Consider the following 14,448-nt stretch of genomic DNA (forward strand, 5'->3'; position numbering starts at 1 on the left):
CTGATATCAAATAATTTTCATTTTTTGAAATTCACGATATAATACAAATTTTATGACTAATTGTGAGTGGACACTACGAATGAGCCGTAAACTCGGCAAACTGAGATACATTGCAAAATAATCCTATTGCTGAAGAGGATAATAATCTTCTACATATAGAATCATTGAATAGCTCTATTCTTTGTTTGCTTTGGCTAAATCTTGTTCAAGTGGTGGGTTACAATTGCATTGTATTTTGTCTGGGTATGTATAGCCAACAATTTAACAATGAGAGGACATTCTTGAAGCTCGTTGACTTGGGGATGATTTGAAATGACCGCCAATAACTTTATTACTTGCAATGTGGAAACAGAGACACACGTAGAACCGAAAAAAATGTACCATTTTGTTGAAGGAGCAGAGTTCAATAACCCTGCTTCTGGATATCGTTTGAAGTCAAATGATATACTAATTTAAAGCTTATATATTTTCTAAACACGAAATAAAACAAAATTGACCGGGGACCGAGTTTACGGCTGATTCGTAGTGTCCAGTCACAATTATTAAAATTTGATAATTTTCACATTTTTGATATAATAACAGTCCTCGAAGTAAATTTTATAAAATCTAATGATATATTCTTATGTATGTAGCTGGGAGGAAAGGCCGACGATCAATTGAACATTTTGACCTTTCATATTGAAGATATGGAATTTTTCCCCCAAAAGACCTATTTTTTTGGTGTTTTGGGAAAAAAATCCATATCTTCAATACGAAAGGTCAAAATTTTCAATTGATCGTCGGCATTTCATCCCACCTACATACACGTTAAGTATAAATCATCAGATTTATAAAGTTTACTTCGAGTACTGTTAAATATCAAAATATCAATTTTTAATCATTTGCCATAAAATGTGTATAACATTGCGAATTTCAAAAAATCAAAATTATTTGATATCAGAAGGACATTCTTCGTATTCAGAATGCAATTCGATATGTCTGATGTGCTCTAATGTCCCACAATAAATACTGTCCAAACGTTCATATCCCACCCCTTAATAAATTTGTGACTATTTTTGCACTTTTCTCAGAAAATAATAACACTCTGGTAACATGAGTTATGTATATTATAAGGGCAAGGAATCCAGTTACCATGGTTACTCCACTGGAATTTCAGACTCAAGACAAGCGCTAAGCGGTACGTTATTTATGATAAGAAAAGAGGTACCGCTAGAATGTACCTCATTTCTTAACATATATAATGAACTACTTGTCTTGAATCACTGAAATTTCAGTGAAGTAATTGAATACCTGAGTGGAAGAAGGGCCCAACTCCAATTTTTTACAAAAATGAGTTAGACCCAGCATTTTATTGCCAGCAGACTGTTCTTCCTTGTGTGTGAAAGATGAGCCAAAATTCACTCTCTAAATAGTCTTCCACGTAAACTTAATCATGGTTTTCATGAAAGAAAGGCCCAACTCCATGGAGTTGGGCCCTTCTTCCACAAATATTAGATTAAAGAGGAATTTTTGTTCATCCATGAAATCTGCTTTTCACTACAATAAACTTTCTTGTTAACATAACATGCTTCTACTTGTGCAATTAATGGATAATTACCTAATTTCTGTAGCTATTTATAACACATCTGCTTACGGAACTGGCACTTGCAAGTATATTAGTGGAAGAAGGGCCCAATTCCAGCTCGTATTAAGACCTGTACCGTTGCCATGGAACATCATATAATTTCGAATGTATGTAATATTGTATGTTCATGTATTAAAGGTCCTCTGAAGATGAAAACATTCTGTCTATAAAACTTTTCCAAATATCAAATTTTTTCTTAATATCTCAAAAACAGTTTTGATGGAGTTGGGCCCTTCTTCCACTCAGGTATTCAATTGGATTTCTTGCCCCTATAATATACATAACTTGTTAACCAGTGTGTAGTTAAAAAAAAAAAAAATGCAAAATTAGTCACAAAATATATTAGGTGGTGTATTACCAACTTAACTTCATGAAATCTGTGTTGCAAAATGTATCCATTTGAAAAGCTTCTCTTTGGGAACTATATGTTCATGTTCCTCCACCTCATGCACATGCTGTCAGAATGTGTTTATGCATTCGTAAGCCACGCCACGTGCCGAAGCTTCTGTTGCAGAATATACATACAAAGGGCTTTGTTTTAATATGAACACGTTCATACTTTTTTAAGCTAGTAGACGTTGCAAAGCTTTTGTTACACAATGTATGTATCAATGGCTTGTTTTTAGTATGAACACGATGATGCTTTCTTAAGTCACCTGATGTTACAAACCCTTTGCTACACAGTTTACACATATAGGGTTTCTCTCCAGTATGAATACGTTCATGCTTTTTTAAGTCACTAGACGTTACAAAACGTTTGTTGCACACGCTGCATATAAAGGGTCTCTCGCCAGTATGAATACGTTCATGCTCTATCCAATGCGATCTCTTTCTGAATTCTTTGTTACAAAACTGACATTTGGGGATAATCTGTTTAGTACGAATGGGTTTTTGAGTTGTCAAGCCATAATTTTGGTCATAATTCAAGCCATAATTTTGGTCATAATTCAATCCATAATTTTGGTTATAATTCAAAGCTTCCATATTTTCTTCTGTACCATTGATACGGCTGCTCCACTCATATGTTAATGATTCATCTGAAGTTAAAACAGAACTTACGAAGACATTCCCACAACTGGAATCCATCTGTTGTTGATGATCTGTTGACTCCACTGCATGAGCGCTTTCATGCTTTTTTAAGCTAGTTGAATTCCCAAAGCTCTTGTTACACAGTGTACATATAAAGGGATTATCTCCAGTATGAATACGTTCATGCCTTTTTAATTTACTTAATGTTACAAAACGTTTGTTACACACGTTGCACATAAAGGGTTTCTCTCCAGTATGGATACGTTCATGTTCTATACAATGAGATCTCTTTCTGAATTCTTTGTTACAAAATTGACATTTGGGGATAATCTGTTTAGTACGAATGGGTTTCTGAGTTTCCAAGCCATAATTTTGGTCGTATTTCAAAGCTTCCATAGTTTCTTCTGTACCATTGATACGGCTGCTCCACTCATATGTTAATGATTCATCTGAAGTTAGAACAGAACCTACGAAGACATTCTCACAACTGGAATACATCTGTTGATGATGATCTGGTGACTCCACTGCATGAGCGCTTTCATGCTTTTGACATTTGGGGATAATCTGTTTAGTACGAATGGGTTTCTGAGTTTCCAAGCCATAATTTTGGTCATAATTCAAAGCTTCCACATTTTCTTCTGTACCATTGATACGGCTGCTCCACTCATATGTTAATGATTCATCTGAAGTTAAAACAGAACTTACGAAGACATTCTCACAACTGGAATACATCTGTTGATGATGATCTGATGATTCCACTGCATGAGCGCTTTCATGCTTTTTTAAGCTAGTTGAATTCCCAAAGCTCTTATTACACAGTGTACATATAAAGGGATTATCTCCAGTATGAACACGTTCATGCCTTTTTAAGTCACTTGATGTTACAAAACGTTTGTTGCACACGTTACATACAAAGGGTCTCTCGCCAGTATGAATACGTAAATGTTCTATCCAATGGGACCTCTTTCTGAATTCCTTGTTACAAAATTGACATTTGGGGATGATCTGTTTAGTACGAATGGGTTTCTGAGTTTTCAAGCCAGAATTTTGGTCATATTTCAAAGTTTTGTTATTTTCTCCTTCAACATTAATACGACTGCTCCACTCCCGATATGTTAATGATTCATCTGCAGTTTGAGCAGTTATGAAGACATTCCCACAACTGGAATCCATCTGTTGATGATCTAATGACTTCACTGCATGAGTACGTTCATGCCTTTTTAAGGTACTTGGCTTCCCAAAGCTCTTGTTACACAGTTTACATGCAAAGGGCTTCACTCTAGTATGAACACGTCCATGCCTTTTTAAGTCACTTGATGTTACAAAAGTTTTGTTACAGAGTTTACACATAAAAGGTTTCTCGCCAGTATGAATACGTTCATGTTCTATACAGTGAGATCTCTTTTTGAACTCTTTGCTACAAAATTGACATTTATAGATAATTTTGTTCCTTTTACGACTGTAATTCTGTAGCTGATCTGAGAACTCCGCTCTGTGAGTGTATTCATGATATTTTAAGCTACTTGACGCTGTAAAGCTTTTGTTGCACAGTAAACATGCAAATGGCTTCTCTCCAGTATGAACGCGACCATGTGTTTTCAAGCTACCTGACGTTACAAAACGTTTGTTACACAGTTTACACATAAAGGGCTTCCCTCCAGTATGAACACGATCATGTTTTTTCAAGTCACCTGACGTTACAAACCTTTTGTTACACAGTTTACACATATAGGGTTTCTCTCCAGTATGAATACGTTCATGCCTTTTTAATTTACTTGAAGTTACAAACTGTTTGTTACACACGTTGCATACAAAGGGTCTCTCGCCAGTATGAATACGTTCATGTTCAATCCAATGAGACCTATATTTGATTTCTTTGTCACAAAATTGACATTTAGCGGGCAACTTGACAGAATCAGCGAGTTCCTGAGTTTTCAAACCGTCATTTTGTCCACATTTCAAAGACTCATTGTTCTCTTGTTTACCACTGATGCGGCTGCTCTCCTCACATGATAATTTCTCTGAAGTAACGTCATTTTTGGAGACATTCTCACAACTAGAATCCATTTGTTGAGGATCTGAAGATTCCACTGCATGAGTGACGCCATCTTCGGAGACATTCTCACAACTGGTATCCATCTGTTGAAGATCTGAAGACTCCACTGCATGCGTGACGCCATTTTCGGAGACATTCTCACAACTGGTATCAATCTGTTGAGGATCTGAAGACTCCACTGCATGCGTGACACCATCTTCGGAGACATTCTCACAACTGGTATCCATCTGTTGAAAATCTGAAGACTCCACTGCATGAGTGACGCCAGTTCCGGAGACATTCGCAAGACTTGTATCCATCTGTTGAGGATCTGAAGACTCCACTTCATGAGTGACGCCAGTTCCGGAGACATTCGCAAGACTTGTATCCATCTGTTGAGGATCAGATGACTCCAGTTTATGAGTGCGTTGATGCTTTCTTAAGTTATCTGCCCTCCTATAGCTTTCGTTACATATTTTACAAATAAAGGGCTTCTCTCCAGTATGAACACGTTCATGTTTTTTTAAGTCACCTGGTGCTATAAAGCTCTTGTTACAAAGTTTACATATAAAGGGTCTATCTCCAATATGTCTACGTTCATGCTCTGTACAGTGACTCCTTTTGGTAAACTCTTTGCCACAATATTGGCATATCGCCACACATTTCCTCTGCGTACAACTGGAATCCAAGAACTGACTATCTGATGACTCCGGTTTATGAGTACATCGATGCTGCTTTAAGTTACTCAACCTTGGAAAACTTTCTTTACACCATTTACATATTGAGGGCTCTTTAGTCATATGAATACACGTAAAACTATGTTTTTTAAGTCACTTGCCGTTATAAAATGTTTGTTACACACTTTGCACATAAAGGGTTTCTCGCCAGTATGAATACGTTCATGTTCTATACAGTGAGATCTCGTTCTGAATTCTTTGTTACAAAATTGACATTTAGGGATAACCTTTTTAGTAGAAATGGGTTCCAGACTTTTCAAATCGTCCATTTTGTCACATTTCAAAGCCTCGTTGTTTTCTTGATTTCCATTAATACGGTTGCTCCAGTCACATGTTGATGAGTTCTCTAAAGTGACGCCATTTTTGGAGATATTCTGTCCGCCGGAGTCCATCTGTTGATCTGATGCCATTATTCTGTACAGAGAGAAAGTAGTACATTTTGTAAGATTGGCATTATGATCCTAGAGAGCATGGTATGCTGCCTAATCATGCTAAAAACAACCAACAAAATACGTTGAGCTATACACCTTTGTTTCCAATGGACATTTTATTGTGAAATTTCATTGTACAAGGAGAAGCTACAAGGAATAAGGAATACATTAAAAAATATTCCACATAGCCTGGCCCCCGCATGAAAAGTATTTAATTATCTTTGTAATCACTCAAAAAGCATTTTGTGTGAATTTTACATCGAACTAGGTGCTATTAAATTTTTATGAGCCTTTTTATTTTACATGTAAAGTCTATGGGGGTGACGATTAAAAATGGACGGCAATATTGAAAACCCCTCATTTTGGGCCATTTTAAAATGCCCATAAAAAAAGAGTAGCACTTAGTTCGGATGTAAAATTCACACACAATGCTACCTGAGTGAGTACAAACATAATCAAATACATTTCACATGGGGGCTATAGCAAAAACAAAAAATGTCCTATACCTTATAATGGTTATGGAACAAAGGTGTATAATTGGCCAGGGGCAATCCAGCAAGAGGGAGTATATATAAACTTGTAAATTTGTTACTTTTTGGGTGTGTGAAAAATAAGCACTTTTGTAAGTTATAAAAGAAAAAGCCCTTTAACCCATTGAAAAACAAATCAAGTTGTGGAAAAGTATAAACATCTGTTGAAAGTTAAATATTCTTGGCACAAACTACATGTAGGTCAGACTGCAATGTTTTTCACATAGTAGTTTTTAAGTAGTTATAAAGGACATCCATGTATTATTGGTACAGAAAATTTTGGCTACCACTTAATCACATGGACAATGTTTCCATTCTCCTGTCAATTTTCTGGGCAAACTTTGAAAACTCTGACAAAATTGTCCCTGAGTGAAATTCTGAAAACCTGTTCAATCCTAACTGTATGGTGTAAGATATCTAAAATGTTGAATACAGATTCAGTTGCACACAATCAAAGAAAATGTTATTACAATATACAAGGCCTATGTAATGAAATTATTACTTTCTCGTCACCCGCCTGCATCACCTTTTCAATTTGACCAAAACTTTCATTATTTTCATTAAAAAAAAGTCAATTATCTGAAAACTGAGATGGAAATAATCAAAATTGAAACTCTCAAAATGTCTGAAATCCCCTGCTGATCAAAATCAGCAGGTTTTTCTTAGTTGTAGGAGTAGAGGATGTGGTAAATAATAGAAATTTAAGGAATACCTCATCATGTTTCTAGTGATTACAAATATTGCAAATTTCTTTTCATTTTAATAAAAAAATTCAAATCTTTTCTCAATCTGTTGCAAAATGTCTGTAATGATGATCTAAGCATTAATACCTGTTATGAGATGGTCTTTCATCAACAATATAGGTAATACCATAATAGCCATGTAAATGAAAGTTTTGACAATCAATAATGAAATTTTCCAAAATATTGAATAATGACCACATATTTCACTGAAAAAAATGTGACGGGAAACTAATCATTTCATTTCATTAGCCTAATACATACCTTGTTTCTTGGTTTTAAGGTGTCATTTGCACAAACCCCCACTGAACTATCAAGGTGTGGTTAATGGTAAATGTGTACCTTATTCTCACCCCTGCAATAAGAAAATAAAAATTGGGTTTCAAAGTTATGGGTTTCAAAGTATAAACAAATCACTCCTGTAATTAATAAGAAAACAGAAATTGGGTTTCAAAGTTGTGGGTTTCATAGTTTTAAACAAATCACTCCTGTAATTAATAAGAAAACAGAAATTGGGTTTCAAAGTTGTGGGTTTCATAGTTTTAAACAAATCACTCCCGAAATTAATAAGAAAACATACATTTGGTTTCAAAGTTATGGATTTCAAAGTTATAAACAAACCACTCCTGTAATTAATAAGAAAACAGAAATTGGGTTTCAAAGTTATGGATTTCAAAGTTATAAACAAACCACTCCTGTAATTAATAAGAAAACAGAAATTGGGTTTCAAAGTTATGGGTTTCAAAGTTATAAACAAACCACTCCTGTAATTATTAAGAAAACAGAAATTGGGTTTCAAAGTTGTGGGTTTCATAGTTTTAAACAAATCACTCCCGAAATTAATAAGAAAACAGAAATTGGGTTTCAAAGTTATGGATTTCAAAGTTATAAACAAACCACTCCTGTAATTAATAAGAAAACAGAAATTGGGTTTCAAAGTTGTGGGTTTCATAGTTTTAAACAAATCACTCCCGAAATTAATAAGAAAACAGAAATTGGGTTTCAAAGTTATGGATTTCAAAGTTATAAACAAACCACTCCTGTAATTATTAAGAAAACAGAAATTGGGTTTCAAAGTTATGGATTTCAAAGTTATAAACAAACCACTCCTGTAATTAATAAGAAAACAGAAATTGGGTTTCAAAGTTATGGATTTCAAAGTTATAAACAAACCACTCCTGTAATTAATAAGAAAACAGAAATTGGGTTTCAAAGTTATTGGTTTCAATGTTTATAAACAATTCACTCCTGTAATTAATAAGATTTCAACAGAAATTGGGTTTCAAAGTTGTGGGTTTCATAGTTTTAAACAAATCACTCCCGAAATTAATAAGAAAACAGAAATTAGGTTTCAAAGTTATTCAAACCAACCAACTCAGCTATGTGATTGCTATGGATGTATAATTTTGTATATAGCTGATCAAAATTTCCCAGCACATGTTTTTTGCCATGGTCATGTCGTTACATTTTTTTAAAAAAATTTCAGGACGTTTTGTCGCAGATCTCAAGAATGTTGAGGGCTACTGAACTAGTAATGGTCCCATTTTGTTGCTAATTTATCTAGCTTAAAACTGTGGAAAGTAAAAAACTTAACACTGTATTTACTTTTTGAGATATTACAATTCAAACGATGCAAAGTCAGGGGTGGTGGTGCCTATGATTGAGGTGCCTACGGTTGAGGCGCGTGTTAAAGTATAGGGAATATTGATTTTTAGTGCCTCTCAAATTTATTTTTTACTGTAACTTCATAACCCAGCAAGGTATTAGGATGGATAAGGCACCATTGTTTTGGTATTTATATCTAGTTGGAAATGTGACCAGTTTTACTCCAGGCCAATTCCACCGTTACGGACGTTACAGATACATGCAACTTGCAACTTTTAAGTGAATAGCATACATGTTTGCTGTTAGGATAACACTTTATTTCTTAGTATGCTACTAGTACACACTCTAATGTTCATTATTATGAAGCAATTTTGTTTTGGCTTTCTTAGTTAATTAGCTACAGAAATTAGAAACGAGTGTTACGGATGTTACGCGAAATTGCCTGCCTTTTTGACAGATGGTACATATCCTTAAATCTCCATTCAGTTCTGTGTTTAATTTTTTTCTGTTAACTACATTGAGCAAGCCCTGACTCCATTCTATGTTTAACATGAAAAGCAAGTTTGAAATTTATACTCCTGTATCGTCCTACACTGTTGATTTAGTGTTACGGACGTTACATTTAATCTCAAATGTAACGTCCGTAACGTTTTTCATGATGAAAAAAAACTGTCAAGGTGCTTTTTTTCTTTACTATCTTGAAGTAGGTGTGACATCAATCTATGGAGGCATGATTAGCAAGTTTGAAATAAATGCTCCTGTTTTGAGCAATAATGTTCCAAAATTTTGTTACGGACGTTACAAAGGCACTTTTGGCGTGGAATTGGCCTCCAAGCTAGTTTCATTTGTTGTTAGTGTGCTGCATTCTGTGTCATGGGTTCTCGGCTTTTCCTATACGTTAAGGGGGGCAGGGGGGCAGGGGGGCAGACTGCCCCCCCTGACAAAAAATGAAAAAAAAAAGTGCCCCTCTGACCAAAGGAAAAGAAAAAGGCAAGGAGCCCCTTTTCCATCAAAATTCACCCTGATCATGGGCCAAAATAGTGTAAAATACCAAAAATTTTCGCGCGCACATTGTCACAATGAAGCCATTTTATCTCGATCATGGGCACAAATGTGTCAAATTCAAAATTTTTGCGCGTTATGCGCGCACATCGTCCCAATAAAGCCTTTTTCGGAAGCTCAAAGACATGTACATTCTCTCTAAAAACAAAAATTGCATGTTGCAACTGCAATTTTTTTCAGATGTGCCCCTGTAATTTTATTTTGCCCCCCGACTAAGAAAGCTGGCTACGCCCGGGCCAAACTGTCGTTGAGCTTGAGTGAGAGAGTTCCTCAGCTAGCCCAAAATATTATAAAGTCCATACATGTATTGTGATGTTTCTTATTTGTGGAACAGATGTCAATACAGAGCCCTGTATACTGAGTGAGGGTAAGCGATTTATTCCAACTATCGGATTAAGAATATAAACCCATTAACCCTAACCCTATCTTGATGAAGAATGTGAGATACTTTATAACTCTGTATCTAGGCATTGTAGGTAAGCGATGGGGAGAGCTTGGCCTAGCATCCTAGTAGCGGTTATTACAGGGGTAGCGTTAACCCCGACTGGGGATGAATGACCCCCTAAATTTAAAAAATATTAATTTTTCACCCTCTATATTGGGAATATGTGCAAGCTCGGGGGTGAACTCTGACCCTCTGCTTTTGGACCTTACTCCTACCCCTGACTACACTGCAAAATATTTTTCACCTCCGAGATTTAATTTTCACCCCATGTATTTGGATTTTCTGCAAGCTCGGGAATGGAAAACACAGGAAAACAACCCCCGATATGACTTGGGCTGATTGCGTCATCAAGTCATGTGGAATGCATGCACGCAGAGTGGTTTTAATAGTGAGCTTTAGTGAGACCTAGTTGGGTTAGGGTTAATGCTACCCATGGCGGTTAAAGCGTTGGACTGTGAATCCAAGCTTAAGGGTCAAGGATTCGAATCCCAGGTCCGCCTGAGCTCGGCTGGCTCTTTGTGTCCTTGAGCAAGGCACTTCACTCTAGTGCCGTACTATACGCTGACTTTCGTATTCGGCGAGGAGGACAATTTCGACCTCCTCGTTTGTTTACAAACAGAGAGGTAGACAAAAGGCCTGTCAAAACTGTTCCGCTTGTACTCAAGTATCTTTTGAAAGGATGGTCCACAATAGAGTGATTCACGCAACATGAATAGGGGATTAAAAAACTGTGAAGTAGGACCATGTGCTTCTTTTGTCCAATTTGCCATCAAGATTTCGAATAGAAACAGTTCAGACCCAGAACACGATTAATGTCAGAAATTAATATTTTGTTCTGGGTCTGATTATTCGGACTAACTTCACTCTACTTGCTTACATGTAGTGCTTCGGACGGCACTTTAACTTTTAAGCTGTCGGTCCCGTGCACATGCATATTTTCTGACATTAATGTAGTGTGCACGTTGAAGAACGTCACAGGCTATATGCGAAAAGAGTAGGGGATCATCCCAGTAGGGCCTACTGTTGACTGTACTTCAAAATGCACTCATCTACTCTAGGTTCCAGAGTAAAAAAAAAAGTACAGCTTGTCTGTACGCAATGCGATAATACTCATGTAATACATATGAGGGAGGCACTTACAAGGAAGAAGAAGAAGAAGAACCATTGGATCGATCCAGAATGAATATTTGGGAGCACCAAGGCTAAGCAAGTACAAATGTAGAGTGAAGTGCCTTGCTCAAGGACACAAAGAGCCAGTCGAGCTCAGGCGAACCTGGGGTTCGAACCCTTGACCCTTAACCACGCTCCCCTATGTAGAGTTTCAGTTATGCACAAATTAATTGTAGTCCGGCCCCGGGGCCGGGATAGCGGGTACCTACCGGGATGTAATTTTGGAAACTGTTACAAACATGTTACAGTCCCGGCTTAGTCCCCGCAGGGCGGGGCACTATTTCTGTGTACATCCCAGCCACATCCCCGGCCAAGTCCCCGCTCCCTAGCCCCGGGCACCATGTTCGAAGTCCCCGCGAGTGTTTCCCCGCATACGACCCGGCACAGTTGTGAGTAGGCCTACTCTAGTCAGGCTCATATCACACACTATTAAAATAGGTGGCGCTATTCGTCCATAGGGAAGTGGAATGTGCCTGTACAGTCCAAAAATGGCTTTACTGTGGGGCTCAATGGAAAAAATTACTAAAAATTAATTTTGACAACCAAAACCTAAGTGATGTTGACTTATGTTGGTACCGTACTGGCATGATACTGGATTCATAAACTATCACATAGTGCAATCCATGTTCCACCAAGTTGACACTCGATTTAGCTCAAAAGCAATTTGTGTGTAAATCAAGACCATCCAAAACAGCTTTCTTACAGTAAAGAATAGGAGGTCATCTGGGGTCACATACAGTAGTGTACATTGTACAATGTACATGTGCCTGCTGTCGCAATTTCACACACAAAATTTTGGTCAATTTGGTGACACTATTTTTGTCTGTAACTTCAAAAGTATATGCACTAGAAACATGATTGACCCCTTATTGTTTAGGTAATTTGATTCTCTTTCAAATGAAAGAACTTTCAGCTAAAAATATTGAACTTCAAAATTTTATGAACATACCTACCGTGAAGGCTATGGCATTAAGCTAAGTATTTTACATTAACATTCTTCATCAAGATCACTACGTACGGTCATTTCTCATGGCAATGAAAACTCCACCATGGGACTGACCTACAATTTGATATTTCTAAATAAATACATCATGCCTACCTGGCACTCGTTGTGTCTTCCTCTCTTGAAATTGCCTTCGTGTAGGTTGACTTGAACTGACTTTGAACCTTGTCCTTCCTTCTGATCGTCGATGACAGATGTTATTGTGATCATATGCCGTGTGTGCTTTGGATTATTATTCTATCACACAGTAGATGTGGTAGAGTGAAATAATCTCGCAAACCAGCCTGAAATCAGCCTTTTTACTTGGGGCTGACATAAATATCATCATGACATGGTCCATTACAATTTGGTCCAACCCAAGTTCGCACCTGTGACCAACGGGTGTTGTCCATCCCGGGTCCATTATAAGCTCTCTATTATAACATCGTGAAAATTAGACTATTTTATAATAATATTACTCGTCGAAAAAAAAAGATAAACAGTTGTCTTAGGAGATCGCCCATGTTTTAAAATTAATAGATCAGTACGGTATTTCAACATGTTTTGTGGGCACTGAAGTTTTTTTTTTGGTGTTTTTTTGGTTTTTTTTGTTTGTTTTTTTGGTTTTTTTAGTTTGTTTTGGGTGGATGAGGTGAGGGTGGGTGTGTGTGTTTTGTTTGTTTGTTTTCAGTTAATATAACAAAGAGTGGGTCCAAAGTAAACATATAAAAAAGTTGAGGAGGTGGTTTATGCCGGGGGTTTATGAGTAGCTAGTATACCATGGAAATAATAGATTATCTACTATTTCCATGCGTATAGGCCTACTGAGCCCTAAAATGATGCAAACCGTTGCCCATAGTTCATTGGTAACCGCGCGGCAGCGTGCAATACGGTAGTTCATCAGGGCTGTTTTTTGAAATTGCTTGGCGTGCAATGACATATTAATGGAAATTTTCTATAGCGGGTCTCACCGCTTTCTACTTATATACAAACATATAAACCTGTTAAAAATAAATATAGGCCTAGCCCTATAGGCATGATAGGGCCTAACAAGTATTCTTTTCTCAATATTTATTTATTTATATTTATTTATTTATGTATTTAACCTGGGGTGACCAATCAATGCACTGGCACTGTCTCCATTGGTTTGAACATGTTAACGTCGATAAATGATATAAATAAATGGACATTCTCTATATCGGGTGTCCACCTTTCCACCTAAGAACATAGTGTTTGCTCATCTTTCTAGCATGGCATTGTCACCCGGGCATTGTCAGAGCCTCTGAGAAGTCAGATCCATGTAGACAGTGTCATCTCAGCTCAACTTGACTGAATAGGCCTAAGCATTAATATTTGAGAATTTATAGTATCGGTGCCAATTTCGGCGGCCATTTTGGCCATCACAGAAGTACACTAATGACTGGGATTTGTTTTACCCTTTCCTTATCTTAGAAGTATATTAGGCCCTAAAGTAAGCCAAAAAATTATAGCTTGGTTCAGAAAAGTCCCAATATTATGATAACTTTAAGTCCTTTTTCAGTAGGCCTATTTGGCGATCATTTTGGGCGCCCTTTTGAAAATACACTCTCGGGATTTATTTTTTCATACAATAACTTAATTTTATGCTGGGCTCTTTAATTGAGCTAAAAAAATTGGTTCAGAAATAGTATTCACTAGATTTCGCGGTTCTCGGGTTGGGCGGTTCTCGTGATAGGCCTATCTCTAATTACCCAACACCCGTTACCCATAATACTTGTCCTGACCTTTCAAACTACTAAGATATACGTCTCTCAATGATTAAGACACAACTATTATAACTATACACACTTAAAAATAGGTAGTCAAAAATGACCCTTAAGTAGTAGGTTCAACTATGCACCAAACCCATTGAAGTCATTTTTGACCCAGTACATGAAGTCAAATGATTTGACCCAATTGTAGTTAAAAATGACTACGTTTAGGGTCAAAAAATGATTTTACCCCTAACAGAGTCAGTTGAAAAATAAACCTATTAGTGTCAAAAAATGACTATATCGGGGGGTCATTATTAGAGAATTA

At 36.8% G+C, this 14,448-nt stretch overlaps 1 protein-coding gene across 1 annotated transcript; it reads right to left on the reverse strand.

The window, feature by feature from the left end:
* Positions 1 to 1,944: 1,944 nt before the first annotated feature.
* LOC140141540 (uncharacterized) lies at positions 1,945 to 12,588 on the reverse strand. The gene is made up of 3 exons (XM_072163447.1): positions 12,508 to 12,588; positions 7,391 to 7,481; positions 1,945 to 5,839 (listed from the first exon to the last, which is right to left on the reverse strand). Exon 3 carries the CDS (start codon positions 5,486 to 5,488, stop codon positions 2,069 to 2,071), a length of 3,420 nt encoding a protein of 1,139 aa, XP_072019548.1. The 5' UTR covers positions 5,489 to 5,839; positions 7,391 to 7,481; positions 12,508 to 12,588; the 3' UTR covers positions 1,945 to 2,068.
* Positions 12,589 to 14,448: the final 1,860 nt, after the last annotated feature.

The sequence above is a fragment of the Amphiura filiformis genome, chromosome 19 (assembly GCF_039555335.1).
Source record: "Amphiura filiformis chromosome 19, Afil_fr2py, whole genome shotgun sequence".
NCBI classification, from domain to species: Eukaryota; Metazoa; Echinodermata; class Ophiuroidea; order Amphilepidida; family Amphiuridae; genus Amphiura; species Amphiura filiformis.